This window comes from Bufo gargarizans, chromosome 5, assembly GCF_014858855.1.
Source record: "Bufo gargarizans isolate SCDJY-AF-19 chromosome 5, ASM1485885v1, whole genome shotgun sequence".
Taxonomy (NCBI): Eukaryota; Metazoa; Chordata; class Amphibia; order Anura; family Bufonidae; genus Bufo; species Bufo gargarizans.
In genome coordinates this window covers 6163386-6179407 of record NC_058084.1, presented here as the reverse complement: position 1 = coordinate 6179407, position 16022 = coordinate 6163386, and the positions used below count along the sequence as shown (strand labels likewise).

The following is a 16022-nucleotide window of genomic DNA, read 5'->3' as shown; positions in this document are numbered from 1 at the left end:
CTATATTTAGGTGATATCTGGCATTCTAATCCTACCTGTGATAATGATATGACTGCTGAAGGTGATCTGTACAGGCTAAGTGATGCCTATTAGGCTTAGTCTGACAATTGCAGGATTTCAGATTTTTTTTTATTTATTTTTTTAACTAGATAGTGACATGGAAAATTAAAAATAATATATTTAACTTAAAAAAAAAATCTGATTTAAATATGTCATTTTTTGATGACGAATTCCTTATTTTTTAAAATTTTATTTCAGGCAAATGCAATGTATAAATTTGTAAAAAAAAACAAAAAAAAAAAACACAACAACTTCTAAAAATCTCCGTGTCTATAGGTTTGCAAAAAAGCAGAGGAATGAATATCTTTTGCCCATGGGATATTCGCCCGATAATCCATCAAATGCTAACAGATGCAGACATGGAGGCTAGAGAAGAGAGAGCAGACACGGGGCCCAGAGCCGCTGGGAAGGTTGTCACATTGTGTATTTAGCTGGAAGGTGTCCCGTCCCGTGTGACATAGGACTATAAATACTCATATACAGTATATATCCCTGCAGAGGAGGTCACCATTGTAATATAACCTGAAGAGGGGGAGGACACGAGTGCGGGGGAAATGTTAAAATCAGAATTTAACAATGCTTATTCTTACTTCTGTGTATGTACATTTCGGTAAAGAGTTTACATCTCTGTATTTTAATTATGTCCGTGCCTTAGTTAAAGGGGGTTTCTGGGAGTTCGACATTGATGGTCTATCCACAGAACATATAATATCCGATCAGTGGGGGTCCGACACTGCGCACAATCGACAATCAGCTGTTTGAAGAGGCCGCAATGCTCCAGTGTGCAGTGCGCCCTCCTCACAGCTTACCAAGCACAGAGCTGTTCATTGCATAGTGGCCGCGCTTGGTACTGCAGTTCAATCCCACTCAAGCCTAGGCCATGTGACCAACGGCTGTCACTGCTCTAGGAAAAAGCTGCAGAGCTTACCGCACCGAAAGGCGGGGATGCCAGGAGACGGACCCCGCTGATCTGACATTGATGGGTCAATAATATTGTACTCCCAGAAAACCCCTTTAAGATACAACCAACCCCCCCCCCCCCCCCCAACTCTACTCCACACAAACAGAAACCAGATGACATTTTTGATTTCATAATTTGCTTCCTTTAGCAGGAATAAATAAAAATCAGGCTCCGTCATACTCTCCTGCAAAAGCCTCTTCAGCGCACATAGAAAAACATAATGGCGCGGAGCTACACTGTCCACACGACAACACTTCCTGTGCCGACTGAAATCACCATCCGCGACACAATTACATTTGTATCTATGTGAACAGTGATATGAGATCTGGATCCTCACATTGACCCTATGACAACACAGAATCTTCAAGGTAAAGGAAGTGTTGCCATGGGGACAGCAGAGAAAACGAGATTTTTGTGGACTCACCTGTAAAATCTCTTTCTTGCAGAGTTCATTGGGGGACACAGGACCGTGGGTACAGCTGCTGCTGCCACTAGGGGGCGGCACTAAGCTAAAAAGTGGTACTGTAGCTCCTCCCGCCGGCTATACCCCCTCCAGCCTGGAGAAAGCATATCAGTTTGTGCACAAGCAGTAGGAGAATAAATCAGAAATGAAATAACAGAACAACCACCAGTGGGTCCGAACCCATAAGGGGGGCCCCACCAGTCAAACAACCACCGTCACCAAAAACAAAGGGTGGGAGCGGTGTCCCCCAATGAACTCGGTGAGAAAGATATTCTACAGGTGAGTCCACAGAAATCTTGTTTTCTCGCTCGTATCATTGGGGGACACAGGACCGTGGGACATTCCAAAGCAGTACTATGGAGAGGGAACCAGAAGCAATCTAAGCCCATGAGATCCTGCACGGAACGTGGGGAAAAGATGCACAGGAACCCTGAATAGAACTGGAAGAGCATCAGCCAGGTGGGACAGAGTATAACACACAGCGACAGGCTGGACAGAAGAAGAGGAAAAGCTCAGACAAACGTAGCCAAAGGGCTGGAGATACTTCAGAAGATGTGGATAGCAGCACCGAATATCCACAAGAAGGACGAGCAGTTTTTAGGACTGAAAATGAAGACCGGAAGGTACCACAGGACTGCCTTGGATGACCAGACTGGACAAGGGACAGTTAGATCCAGACAAAACCTCACCAAATGTGTAGGCACCAGGAAGGAATGTTACAACAGAGGCGAACGTGGAAATCCGCCATGAAAGCATCGAGCAAATGGCAGAAGACCAGTCCTGGAATGACCACCCAGGTGGATTAAGAAATAGAGTTTGAGATGGGCACAGGAGATGAAAACCCCCATGGGAACCCCTCGGTGGCACTGACCAGAAAAAAACCACATGTGAACGATAAGTAGTCTGGGAGGAAAAAAACTGTCCTCGAGGATCAGGAACACCCCAGCTATGCTGTGGAGAGAAATGTTGTGTATGAGTAAAGTCACTGGACAAAGGCAGACTGATGCCGGATCCAGGACAACACCAAGACTGGCGCTAGACAGGCTGAGGAGGTGAAGAAAAGAAATGCACTGTGGAATATCTAGAGACGTCGCTGTGAGTACACTTATGGAAGCGGAGGAGGAACCGCACGTACAGCTCTGCCAAAAAAATAAGAAATCCCTAAGGACAAGGTAATGTGGTAGGCGAAGGCCCCCAGAGCCAGAGAGGCTCCTCGTAAGGTCCCTAATGAGAGCACTCCATGGACAAGACTGCCTGGACCGGCCAAAGCGAAGAGTAGACTGAAGAACAAATACCTTGATGATAAGGAGAAGTAATACTGACACCAGAAACAACGGTGGTCGGCGGACTCGTGAAAGACTATCTCCCGCCATAGTGGAGCGATTCTGCCTGAAAGGGAGAATGTGGCTAGAGATGAGAGAAATACTCCGCCCGAAGGGTAGCGTGACGTCGAAGACCCACGCCACCAACGTACCAGAGAAAAAAACTGTCAAAAGGAAAAAAAGAGCGGCACCTCCACAGCAGTGATATGCAAATCCCAATGAATATGGATACTGGTCAGGTAGAAAGAAACGGTAGCTGGAGCGAGTGCGACTACTCGCCTTGTAGAAGGGGCATAAAGCATAAAGGGCGCTGTATTCCAACAACGATCATCTATTAGTGGTGACAAAAGAGACAAAAAACAACCGTTCTAACTAGTAAGAGGAGACCTGTAGTCAACTCACAGTTTATGTGCTGGATAGGTATGTTCGGCGACAGCAGAAGATGTCAGAGCCATTACTCAATTTTCTAAGAGGCACAAAGCTGAAGCTTTCCCAGTATCACCTGTTAGCACCATAGTCCCACTCGTGAAGGGAACAATGCCGTAGACATGTGCCACAGAAAAGGGGGTTATGCCAGCTGAAGAACCCCGTACTAGCGCACACTAAAAGTGGGGGACCCATCAGCTACAGCATTCCATGCTATTGTAAACACCTGAAACTACTGTAAATACCTGATCAGATGATCAAGTCCTGCCTCCCCTAAGCCAGCATGGAAAGTGCGGCTAGTAGGCTGCAAAGCCGGGACTTGCGTAGGCGCGAGGCCGACCAGAGCATTGGAACTCCCGAACCCTGTGACCAATGAGGGCCTAGGACAGGCATACATGATGCCAGGAGACTAGATGCATGGCTGCCACCGCTGTGGAAAAAGCAGCGCCGGGCCACGGAGGGAAGGAGTGGGGAGCGAGGTGAGGTGTTAGGGGCCATAAGAACCCAGTTAAATAAAAAGAGGAATCCAGGCTGAAGACTGAGTCTTCAGGATGGATGGAGGGAGGGGAGAGAGTGGGGACGGTGGAGTGGATGGAGGGGAATATACTTACCCTGTGGTTACCATATCTTAATCCTCTTCTCTTCACCCCCCCCCCCCCCCCCCCTCAGGATACCAGCAGGGTCACCTCCTCAGCTGCTGGCACTAAAGTGGCAGGGAGCTGGCACAGAGGGAGGGCTGGATCCAGGTGACCCCTTGGCTGGCGGCATGCCGTGGAGCTAAGCTGCCCTGGTCCTCTTTTTCTTATTGGGGGAGCTGGAAGGGGAGGGAAATGGACCAGGGCCATGCTCCCCGGGGAACAGGGAGGCTAGGCGGCCCTGTTCCCCCTGCCTGTAAAGAGAGAAAAAAAAAGGAAAAACACTGCAGAATGGACCCTGGGGAGGTCTACCTCCTACGACACTGAGCTAAAACTGATATGCTCTCTCCAGGCTGGAGGGGGTATAGCAGGCGGGAGGAGCTAACACTTTTTAGCCTAGTGTCGCCTCCTAGTGTCAGCAGCAGCTATACTCACGGTCCTGTGTCCCTCAATGATACGAGCAAGAAACTTTTTTTTTTTTTTTTTAAAAGGAACCTGTCACATTGAATATGGTGTCTGAACTGCAGGCAACCATGTTATAGAGCAAGAGGAGCTGAGCAGAATGATATATAGTTTTAAAGGGGAAAAAGTCAGTAAAACTTAATTTATTCAATTAAATTCCTGCTCATTCTGAGATTTGAAGTCAAGAAGGTGGTCCTATCAGTGACTGACAGCCTTCCCTCTATGAGGAGACTGTCCTATCAGTGACTGACAGCCTTCCCTCTATGAGGAGGAGGTCCTATCAGTGACTGACAGCCTTCCCTCTATGAGGAGACGGTCCTATCAGTGACTGACAGCCTTCCCTCTATGAGGAGACGGTCCTATCAGTGACTGACAGCCTTCCCTCTATGAGGAGACGGTCCTATCAGTGACTGACAGCCTTCCCTCTATGAGGAGACGGTCCTATCAGTGACTGACAGCCTTCCCTCTATGAGGAGACGGTCCTATCAGTGACTGACAGCCTTCCCTCTATGAGGAGACGGTCCTATCAGTGACTGACAGCCTTCCCTCTATGAGGAGACGGTCCTATCAGTGACTGACAGCCTTCCCTCTATGAGGAGACGGTCCTATCAGTGACTGACAGCCTTCCCTCTATGAGGAGACGGTCCTATCAGTGACTGACAGCCTTCCCTCTATGAGGAGACGGTCCTATCAGTGACTGACAGCCTTCCCTCTATGACTGTGTATACATAGCTAGCTGTCAATCACTGACATGACCGCCTCCTTGTCTTCAAAGCTCAAAACGAGCAGGAATTTAAATGAATAAATTAAAAGGTTTTACTGAATCTTTTCCCATAGAACTATATATGAATTTCCTCAGCTCCTCCTGCCCTATAACATGCTGCCTGCAGCTCAGACACCATGTTCAATGTGACAGGATCCCTTTAACTTTTTTTCATGAACATTAAATGGCTTCTTTATGTCAAAGGCTTACAAAGTCAGAAGTGACTGTAAGGCTCGGGTTGCACGGTGACTTTGTAAGTACGTACAAAAGTGCAATGCAATCCAACTGCAGTTATCAGAAGTAGATAATAATGGTCAATATTGTAACTTTCCATTCACTTCTATGGAGTATGAAAAATAGTTGGAGACAAATATGTGTTTTCACCGATTTCTATATGCTAGGTGCCTATGGATGGCGGTCTGATCAGTGGTGCGATTCTCACCTGTCACCTGCGGCACATAAGGGACTGATAACCGCTCCACGCTGTAACCGCTGCCTCCGAGGGACTCAACTACTTTATTTGTCAGGAAGAAGACGCTCTTATCATGCTTCTCCAGAGATTTCGGGAGACTGTAAAGGGAGAGAGTCGAGCGGAAAATGAGAGTCATGCTGGAATTACCTGAGCTAGCTGTAATGTAATTGATATGTCTACAAATACATAGAATATAGGAGGACACATGGGTGCACACATATAGGCTGTACATACAGACACATAACTGTAATTGGCACGAGTAGCTGCCCTGCCAGTATATTTCCTTACAGTCCTCCTGGATTATTGAATATATCTGTATGTCTCTGTTACCGTCATTATGGATTTCTATACCAGGAATCCTTGCGGACTCTCAGAGCAGTCTCTTCATACAGACTCCGCTCCGTAAAGTGCCATTTTCTTAGAATCACAGAAGAATTTTATTGACGAGACAAAGGCAGTTCTGTGTGCGCTTCACTTCTCAGAACCTCGAGTATTCTGCCCTTTTTAAGTTCTTCTGTATACACCTCATTACATGACGCAAGTCTCTATACAACCGTTTTACACACAGATGTCGCCATTCTTTGAGGCATTGTAGCAAAAAACAAAACAAAAAAACTACATAAACTGCCATAGAACTTAAAGAGGACCTGAATAGGTCCTGTATAAAACCTGAATAGGTGTGTCCCCTACATGAAGACAGGTCAGAGCTATTAGGCCTCTTTCACACTTGCGTTGTCCGGATCCGGCGTGTACTCCATTTGCCGGAATTACACGCCGGATCCGGAAAAACGCAAGTGAACTGAAAGCATTTGAAGACGGATCCGTCTTCAAAATGCTTTCAGTGTTACTATGGCAGCCAGGACGCTATTAAAGTCCTGGTTGCCATAGTAGTAGTGGGGAGCGGTATACTTACAGTCCGCGCGGCTCCCGGGGCGCTCCAGAATGACGTCAGAGCGCCCCATGCGCATGGATGACGTGCCATGCGATCACGTCATCCATGCGCGTGGGGCGCCCTGACGTCACTCTGAAGCGCCCCGGGAGCCGCACGGACGGCAAGTATACTGCTCCCCACTACACTTTACCATGGCTGCCAGGACTTTAGCGTCCCGGCAGCCATGGTAACCATTCAGAAAAAGCTAAACGTCGGATCCGGCAATGCGCTGAAACGACATTTAGCTTAAGGCCGGATCCGGATTAATGCCTTTCAATGGGCATTAATTCCGGATCCGGCCTTGCGGCAAGTGTTCAGGATTTTTGTCCGGAGCAAAAAGCGCAGCATGCTGCGGTATTTTCTCCGGCCAAAAAACGTTCCGGTCCTGAACTGAAGACATCCTGATGCATCCTGAACGGATTTCTCTCCATTCAGAATGCATTAGGATAAAACTGATCAGGATTCTTCCGGCATAGAGCCCCGACGACGGAACTCTATGCCGGAAGAAAAGAACGCAGGTGTGAAAGAGCCCTAACTCGTCTCTTAAAAGAGGCAGTGCTGATGGTGTCACAGCGTCAACAGTTAGCGCTAATATCCCACTTGTAATGGGAACCATGTGGTAGACCAGTGCCATAGAAATGAGGAGGTTATGCCAACCAGGGAGAACCCCGCAATAATGAAGTGAATGGCTCATCAGCTATAGCATGCATGCCAATGCAAATACGTGGTCTGAAAATGGAAGTACTACAGATGACAATGTCATCAGGAATGAGTGGATGTATTAGCTAAAAAAGCAAGGCATCCATTGGTAGCGTAAAACGAGCCGGAGATCCACCTGAGAGGGAATGTAGATACAATCACCACACTTAGGACTAGTGTGAGGGTTTCACCTATAGAAGGAGAGGAGCGGTAGAAGCTACAGCATACAGAGCCAGGGCCGAAACATGGAATGGAACAGAAGGCAATGCGGTAGAAACCACAGAACCAGACCCAGTGCAAATGCAAGGAGTGAGGAAGAAAGCAACGCAGGTGCCACCATGGCTTGCAGGCTGAATGTAAACCCGGAGTCTGAGAAGGGAACCACTCGGTGGTAGACAAGGCATTCAGGGCTAAGGCAAATTCTCCACCTGAGAATGGGGCCAGACAGGAGTAGCCACAGGAACTAGTGCTGGCGCAATACTCCACCTGAGGAGGCGGTCATACCGTACAATCCATAGTATCCGGTGTTAACACCATACTGCAACTGATGATGAGACCATACAGTAGGAGCCATTGTATGTAGTACTAACGCAAATACTCCACCCGAGGGGGAGGCTGTTCAGTAGGAGCCATGGTATGGAGTGCTAACATATATCCTCCACCTGAGAAGACGACCATACAGATAGTAACCACCAAAACTAGGGCTAGCGTAATACCTGAGAAGGCCATACATTAGTAGCCATGATATGTAGCGCTAGTGTAAATACTCCACCTGAGAAGGGTAGATACGCCACCTGGGAAGGAGGCCTTACAGTATTAGCTACGATCTCTAGTGCTAGTGTAAATACCCCACCTGCGGAGGAGGACATACAGTAGTAGTCCCCACCGGGACTTAAAGAGGTGTTGTGGGGACACACCCTGGGAGGACAGAGACTGCCATGTTGGAGCTCAAAACCAACAATCAAAAATTAGGGGATAATGTGGTAGTAGCTGCAGTATCCAGTGGTTGCACCCGTATTCCGCTTGTGGAGGAGGACCGGGTAATAGTAGGTACAGTCTCTTGGCATACTCCACCTGTGGAAGGGGATGAATGCGATAAGAAATATAGTATCTGGTGCCGTGGCCTAGTAGACATAGTATCCAATGGTGGTGCAATTAGTTCACCCGTTCGTGTGAATACTGTACTTGTGGGAGTAGGTAATGCAGGATATACTATCCAGTGATAGAGCAATTATTCCGCCTATGGAGGGGGGTAATGCGACCGGCTTTACAGTATCCAGTGGTAGCGCAATTACGCCACCAAGGGACAATGCTACAGAGTGTGCAGCAACCAGTGGTAATTACTGCAGCTGAGGAGGGGGTAACACGACAGGCTGTACGGTATACATTGGTAGTGCCATTACTCCATCTATGGGAGGAGAGGAATATGACAGGATGTACAGTAACCAGTGGTAGTGTAAATACGCCGCCTGTGGAAAGGAGTAACGCGACAGTATGTACTATATCCAGTGGTAGTGCAAATACGCCGCCTGTGGAAAGGAGTAACGCGGCAGTATGTACTATATCCAGTGGCAGTGCATTATTCTGCCTGTGGAAAGGAGTAACGCGGCAGTATGTACTATATCCAGTGGCAGTGCATTATTCTGCCTGTGGAAAGGAGTAACGCGGCAGTATGTACTATATCCAGTGGCAGTGCATTATTCTGCCTGTGGGAGAGGGCAATGAAACTGGACGCACAGTATCCAGCGGCAGTAACCGCATGAGGGGGAGCGCACATGCACCACCTTAGAGGGGGTTAATTCTGCAACAGACACCACATTCAGCACTTGATAGCACCAGGGTAACATTTTAATTTAATTTTTTTTTTTTTGAATATCGGGCAAAGTTCATTTATTTCAGCAATCCAACTTAAAAGGTGAAACTAATATACGAGATCGGCTACATGCACACGAACGTATGTGTTTTGCGGTCTGCAAAAAATACGGATGACGCTCCGTATGGCGTCCTTTTTTTTGTAAAACCATTGTAATAATGCCTATCCTTGTATGCAAACTAGAAAAAAATAGGACATGCAGTATTTTTTGGGAGGAGCAACGGAACGGACATACTCATGCGGACAGCACACTGTGTGCTGTCCGCGTTTTTTGCGGACCTATTGAATTAAATGGGTCCGCATCCTATCCGCAAAAAAAAACTTAACGACACGGAAACAAACAACGTTCGTGTGCATGAGGCCATAGACTCATTACATGCAGAGCGAGATATTTCAAGCCTTTATTTGTTATAATTTGGATGATTACGGCTTACGGCTTATGAAACCCCGAAGTCACAATCTCAGGTCCCCTTTGCTCAGGGGTAAAGATTAATCAGCTGACTGGAGTGTGACACTTTGAGCCGAGAATATTGAACATTTTCACAAAATTCTAATTTTAAGCTGCATTAATGCAATTCCTTTTAATTTGCATTACTGAAATAAATGGACTTTTGCACGATATTCACATTTTTCGAGTTTCACCTGTATAACCCTAGAGTAACTGTTGTAGGAGTAAATTGCATCCCTACTCACATTACAGGGTCTCAGTAATTCTTGATTCCCTGTAAAAACACTGATCATAGTTATTATGTCGCCATGTTACCTGCATTTATCTCTAAATATGACTTCTGGCAAGAAGTAAGGTGCATCCATGTTCCTGGTTTCTATGACCTAGGACATAAATATAGATATTAACACCCACAACGTAACGTTCAGCAGCAAGAGAAACCGATTCAGGTGAAAGTCTCTAATAATGTTATGTAAAATGCAGGGAAAAGCAAAGAGGCTCAGAGTGAAATGACCCTACACAGACACCGTAATCAGCAAACCAAGAGACCTAAAAGAAGGAATGGCATCACTAAGGCCTAAGGAGGTATATCCGGACATGTCCAGCCAAGAGGAGAGATAAGGAAGGACACATTGGTACTTCATGTAAAACTTTTGATAAGTCAGAGATATAGCAATAGTTGTGATCAGGGGGAGTCGGAGCTCACTAGAACAAGGGGAAAGAAGAGCGTGCATATCGTGCTCGCTCTTCTCTGCCAAGGTTGGAATGGAGAAGGGCGCGATACGAATTCTAGGGATCAGTAGGGGGACTCAGTGCTCAGACCCGCACCGATCACAACTTTTGATATGTCTCTATGATGTATTAAAAGTTTTGTGAAAAGTCAGTGACCCCTTAAAGGGGTTGTTCAGGATTTTAATGGTCTACCCTCAGGATAGGACATTAATATCTGATCGGGGCCGGGTCAGACACCCTGCCCATCGGTTGTTCTGTAGTAGCTCCGGTGCCAGACCTACACGGCTCCATCTACTGGTATTGCAGCTCTGCTCCCACTGAAGTGAATGGGCGCAGTGCTAACCAGCTCCGTCCAATGCACAATGGATGAAGCAGTGCAGATCTGGTGCTGCAGTTACTGGTGGGGGTGCGGTGTATCGGACCCCCGCAGATCAGATAGAAATGGCCTCTCCTGAGGCCATTAATATCAATTGTAAAATCCTGGACAACAGCTTTAAGGCTGCTTTCACACAGTGTTTTGTGTCATCTGAGCTTTTTGTGCAGGCAGATAAAGTTATCACTAAAGTCTATAGTGAAGTTGTGTTTTTAGCTTTTTTGAGAGAGTCCGTGGCATTTTATTTTCTGCCATGTTCCTATAGTGTTCTCTTCTGGAATTGGGGGGTGGGGGGGGGGGGGGGGGAATGGATGCAGAAAATGGCACCAAATAAAACACCACAAATGCCAGAAAAAGTAATGTCACAAAAAAAAATCATAGCATTTTATAACAGAGAGCTCTTAAAGGGGTGGTCTCATGAAGCCCAGGTCCGATGTCTCTAAACCCCTTATGATTAGCTGTTATCACTGGGGAGAGCGGCACCCGACACACGTGATCCAGAGTCAATGTAGCATTACAGGACACGACAGGACATTACCTTGCTGACGTGCTGGCAAAATGCAGGAACGGCAATCATCTGGCTGAGGAAGTTGAGATATGCTGCGACCAGGGCCATGATGCTGCAGCGGCTGAACATCTGTAGGTTGTCTTCGTTGGTGATCGCCATGTCCTATAATGTAATACGGGTTATAAGTGCGGTTCTGCAGATAAAGCTCAACTACAAGGTAGTAGTGGAGGACACTGATCGCTCCCTCTAGTGGTGGCTGCAGGCACACAGAACCTCAACTTCAGGTCAATGTAGGAGGAAAAACAAATACAAAGAGCGTCAAACTTTTAAAGATGTAGAGAAGAAACCCACCTGCAATGCAATTGCCACGCATATCAGGTCAATCACCACTTCTTCATTAGCTAGCTCAATGGTCACCAGTGCCAGGGTTGTATAGAGGAGCTCATAGTTCTTATGTACATTGTCATCTTCCTTGCAGCCAAGATATATGTGCCGGTATAGCTGCTGGCCGTGCTGCACACAAACATGTCGCCATGTTATTATGTCTCTGTACAAAGGCTTATAATCTAAGAGATGCATCTCCAGCAATGACAGGAATGTTGGACAGGATTAGAAGACATGGCAGCTTTGTTTCCAGTAACAGCACCTGTCCATGAGTTGGTATTTCAGCACAGGCCCATTGAAACTGAATAGGGCTGAGCTGCAATACCACACATGCCAACACTTAGCACCCAGCTTTCCCAGGAATACATATAGTCTTAAAGGGGATTTCAAGTTACTGAAGATGCAGATTCCTCTATGCTACACCTATTTGCCTAGTAAGCGATCAGATGTTTTAGTAGCTTGTAGTTTAGTAGATCGCTGCTCCCTCAAGTGAGCTTGCACGGATGCAGAGGGGCCAATCTGAACAAGCAAAGCTGCAGTAAAAAGCACAGGGGATGGACAAAGCAGCAGTAAGAGCTGCTAAGGAGACAGGAGGTGGATATTAGACCACCTTAGACTCAACTAGACAATGAAGATAAGATGGAGGCGCTGATCATAGGTGAAACGAAATAAAAGGGCAAAACATATCCGCCATATGCTGACACCACTAGAGGGAGCTACTGCATACTTTGATCGAAACCCTTTAATAACACAGTGTGAAGTAGCTCCCTCTGGTGGCACAATGGGACAAAAAGCTAAGGCTTTCCTAATGTAGTCCACAATCCCTACCCCCCCCCCAGAGGCTGACCATCCAAATTCCCTATGGCTTTCTCCATCCACTATGGGGTTGTCCCATTAAGAAAACTTAATCCCCCAACCGCTGGGACAGTCCCCCCCCCCTTCCCCCTACAAGAAAAGTGGCTCATACTCCCCATTTGAAAATAGCGTCAGACATGCACATATGTCCGTCATTACATTCAAGTCTATGGGACTGCTGGACATAGTGGAGCGCTTGTACTGCATCTTTGGAAGCCCCACAGACTTGAAGCAGCAGTGCAAATGTGCGACAGTTGCTCCATTTAAACGGGAGCGCATGATTCTCGTGATTGGCCCCAGTGGTCGGACTCCTGCCAAACACTTATCCCCTACCCTGTGGATAGAGGACAAGTTGTTTTAATGGAAAAACCCCTTTAACAAACAGGAGGTCCTACAAAAATGGCCACTGCAAGTACAGGTGTCCAGAGGTCTTCCAGAACCTGAAGTGCACGACAACTAGAAAACACTCTGCCCCCTTAATGGCCGATAACAGCGGACAAATGATGCTGTCCAACGCACAGCAAACGGAGACAAAATGGTTTGGGTGGGTCCCGCTTGTGTGCAGTTTCTGTAGGCGCACAGCTCACCTTTTTCATGAAGTTCACATCCTGACGGCTCATTTTCTCACGTTTGATTTTAAGGTCGGCAACGTCTGGTATTATTCTGAAAAATTAGAAAAAAAAACATTAGAAAAGGAGAGGCAGACGCAATAGGATGCGTTACAGAGGTCACCATCTCCCGGGCCAAAGAAGACATCGCATGGTAATGCCATGAATTACCTAGTGGACATGAGATGCTGAATTTTAGGGCGCGATTGGGAGAATCTGCAAGTGTTGAGGGTGGGTTTGTTGGGCGTTCACTGCCGCTGTGTTACACGAGTTTCAGGTCAGGTAGATGGTTACATGTGAAAATCCTGTAGGGCAGGTGGTTGAGCATGTCAGGCGGTTGAGCATGTCAGGCGGTTGAGCATGTCAGGCGGTTGAGCATGTCAGGCGGTTGAGCATGTCAGGCGGTTGAGCAGACGAGTTTGAACATTGGGTAGGAGGCTCTATTGAACTATGGGTTGGTGGTCGTGTCGAGTCTGCCTGTTGGGTGAGCTTGTTGTGTTTTATCATATGATTTTATCCATCTTTATAGTGCTGACATATTCTGCAGCGCTGTACAGAGACTGGGCTTCACTCACATCAGCCCCTCTCCCCATTGGGGCTTCCAATCTCACCTATCATGATGGGGTGTGAGAGGAAACCCATGCACTGAGCCTCCAGCCATGCAGGGTGGGCGTCTGGTGCAGGCGTGTTGCATTCTCTCAACTTTTTGAAGCCAAGAACCCCCCTAGTTCAGGGGTAGGCAACCTCAGGCACTCAAGCTGTTGTGAAACTACAACTCCCAGCATGCATACTTCCTCTGCTCGTCTCAATTCTCATAGAAATGAATGGCGCCTGCTGGGAATTGCAGTTTGACAACAGCTGGAGTGCCAAAGGTTGCTGACCCCTGCCCTAGTGACATAACGTTCCAACCAAGTACCCCCCTAATGTCCTAAATATAGGGCTAAGCTCAGAGCCTTAGTCACCAGCTCCTTCAGATCTCACAGGAAGAATAAAGTAGCATGACGGATTAGACCCCATTATACACTAAGGAAGTTCATCGGGGGGTGGGATTGCCATTGGTGGATCCAGTGTTGCGTCAGGTCTTCTGTGCCACACAAAACTTTCCGCATGCCCTTTTCATTTATAAGGGACCTGCCACCATTGGCCAGCATTTGAATTACAAGTAGAGCACCTTCATCAGACCTCAAACTGGATGCAGACAATATACCAGACCTCCTAATAAAGATATAGACCTCAGGCCAGTTCCTGCTTTATACAGAACCCAGACCAGTATACAGACGCCAGACCAGTCCCTCTCCCAGCATATACGGATCCCTGAAAAATTACAGACGGCAGATCAGACTCCCTAAAGTTTACAGACCCTAGATGAGGCACCCCTTGTATAAACAGACCCCATGACTGTTTAAAAAGATATCAGACCCTCATGACTATGTTGGAGGCGGAGGATTATAATGGCAGCAGAGGTGGTGGCAGGATGCACAAACCCGGAGGAGCGGGCTTCCCGAGCTGACACGCATGTTCTTTAATCCTGTTGGCTCGCATGTCCGTTCTCTAGCACAGTGGTCGTTCTTTTTAATCTGCCAGAGTACCCCCTGAGGCTGCAGCATTAGGGTACACATACCACTTGAATGGGGCTGAGCTACCCCTAGGCCAAACGACCAATGGTTAAGACATCACTGGCCTACCGGAATTAGCGAGCAGGCAGCAACGTTCACAGGAGCGCCGGTGCCATCTCAAATAGCTGATCCCAGATGTCAGACCCCCACCGATCGGATAGATACAGATGACTTATTCAGAGGTCTGGTCATCAGTAACTAAGATTCGGATAACCCCTTTAATATTCAGGGTTTAGAGGATGTATTTTGGGGCGGCTAGTCTGGACGGGGCACCTCAATAACCAAACCACTGACTATGCAAAGGTCTAACCGGTGACACAGCGGATAACACGACAGCTTCCAGCTGTGCTCATCAGTAATTCATGGCGTACGGCACCCAGCCGCCCAGAGAACATGAAGTTCTGCGTCTAAGGGGGAGTAACCAGTCTGGTATAAAATATTAGCTGGTAATTATAACCATGTTCAGCAATTACGCTGCATTTTCACTCTTCAGGGATGAAGCTGTCACAGTAATTACAAGCCGCCATTTCCATAGCTGTGTATTTGCAGGGCAGAGCACTTCCCATGAAATAAAAATACAATCATGGCCTTAATTAAGGCAATAATGGAGAAGAAAAAGCTTCTGTGGCAATATGAAATATTCATGGGGGCTTAAAATAAAAAAGGTTTCCTGTCTCCAGAAAACACAGATCGGAAAGCTGCAAAATAAATGGGTTTAGTGTGGAAAACATGGCAGAGGATTCAAGCCCCCCTGATACATAACTCTCAAAAAATTATGGGTGAGGGACCCGGCAATATTATTAATTACCCTATAGATAAGTTTAAAACCACAGGAAATAAACTGGCTTCATGTTACTGAGCTGCACAAATGTGCCCGCCCTCTCCGATCTCACTTCCTGCTCTGCAGCTATTGGCTAAAGCCCCAACACTGGGACTTCCCACTGTGACCCCACCCCTGCAGGTCCTCTGCACATTATACAGGTAACAGTGGGAACCTCTCGCCCCCATTTTTCCTGCTCAGTATTATGTTCAGAGAGCAGGCAAAGGGCAGCCAAAAGGGAAAGTCTTCAAGATGAAACTCTCAGCTAAAATCTGCAGAGAGAATTTCTCTTCAAAGCCCGTCGTAACCAGAGCAGAAAATGCATAAGCTGCAGGAGATTAAAGGAACATTTTCAGGATCTGGGCAGCACTTGCATATAATTCAGCTTGTACCTACTGTTCAATTAACGCGTACCTACTGTTTAGAAAGATGCCATAAGTATATGTAGGTGGGGGTCTGTGTGTTGAGACCTTCCACCTATAGCTAGAAGGAAGGGACACAAGTGCTTGGTGGAGGTCTCATTCCTTTTTGGCCTTGTGGGAATTTTTTTACTTCCTAGGAAAGATAAATAAACGGCATGAGAGCCAAAGGGCGTATAACACATTTTTGTC

At 47.0% G+C, this 16022-nt stretch overlaps 1 protein-coding gene across 3 annotated transcripts in view; it reads right to left on the bottom strand.

Moving 5' to 3' along the window:
- The window catches only part of EFR3A (EFR3 homolog A), a 121149-nt gene that overhangs the window by 12342 nt on the left and 92785 nt on the right, over window positions 1–16022 (bottom strand). For all 3 annotated transcript variants that reach the window (XM_044294172.1, XM_044294170.1, XM_044294171.1), the window contains 5 exons: window positions 12955–13030; window positions 11480–11641; window positions 11159–11290; window positions 9831–9898; window positions 5535–5662 (listed from right to left, as the gene is read on the bottom strand). In XM_044294172.1, coding sequence (XP_044150107.1) covers window positions 5535–5662; window positions 9831–9898; window positions 11159–11290; window positions 11480–11641; window positions 12955–13030 — 566 coding nt within the window. The remainder of the gene's footprint in view (window positions 1–5534; window positions 5663–9830; window positions 9899–11158; window positions 11291–11479; window positions 11642–12954; window positions 13031–16022) is intronic.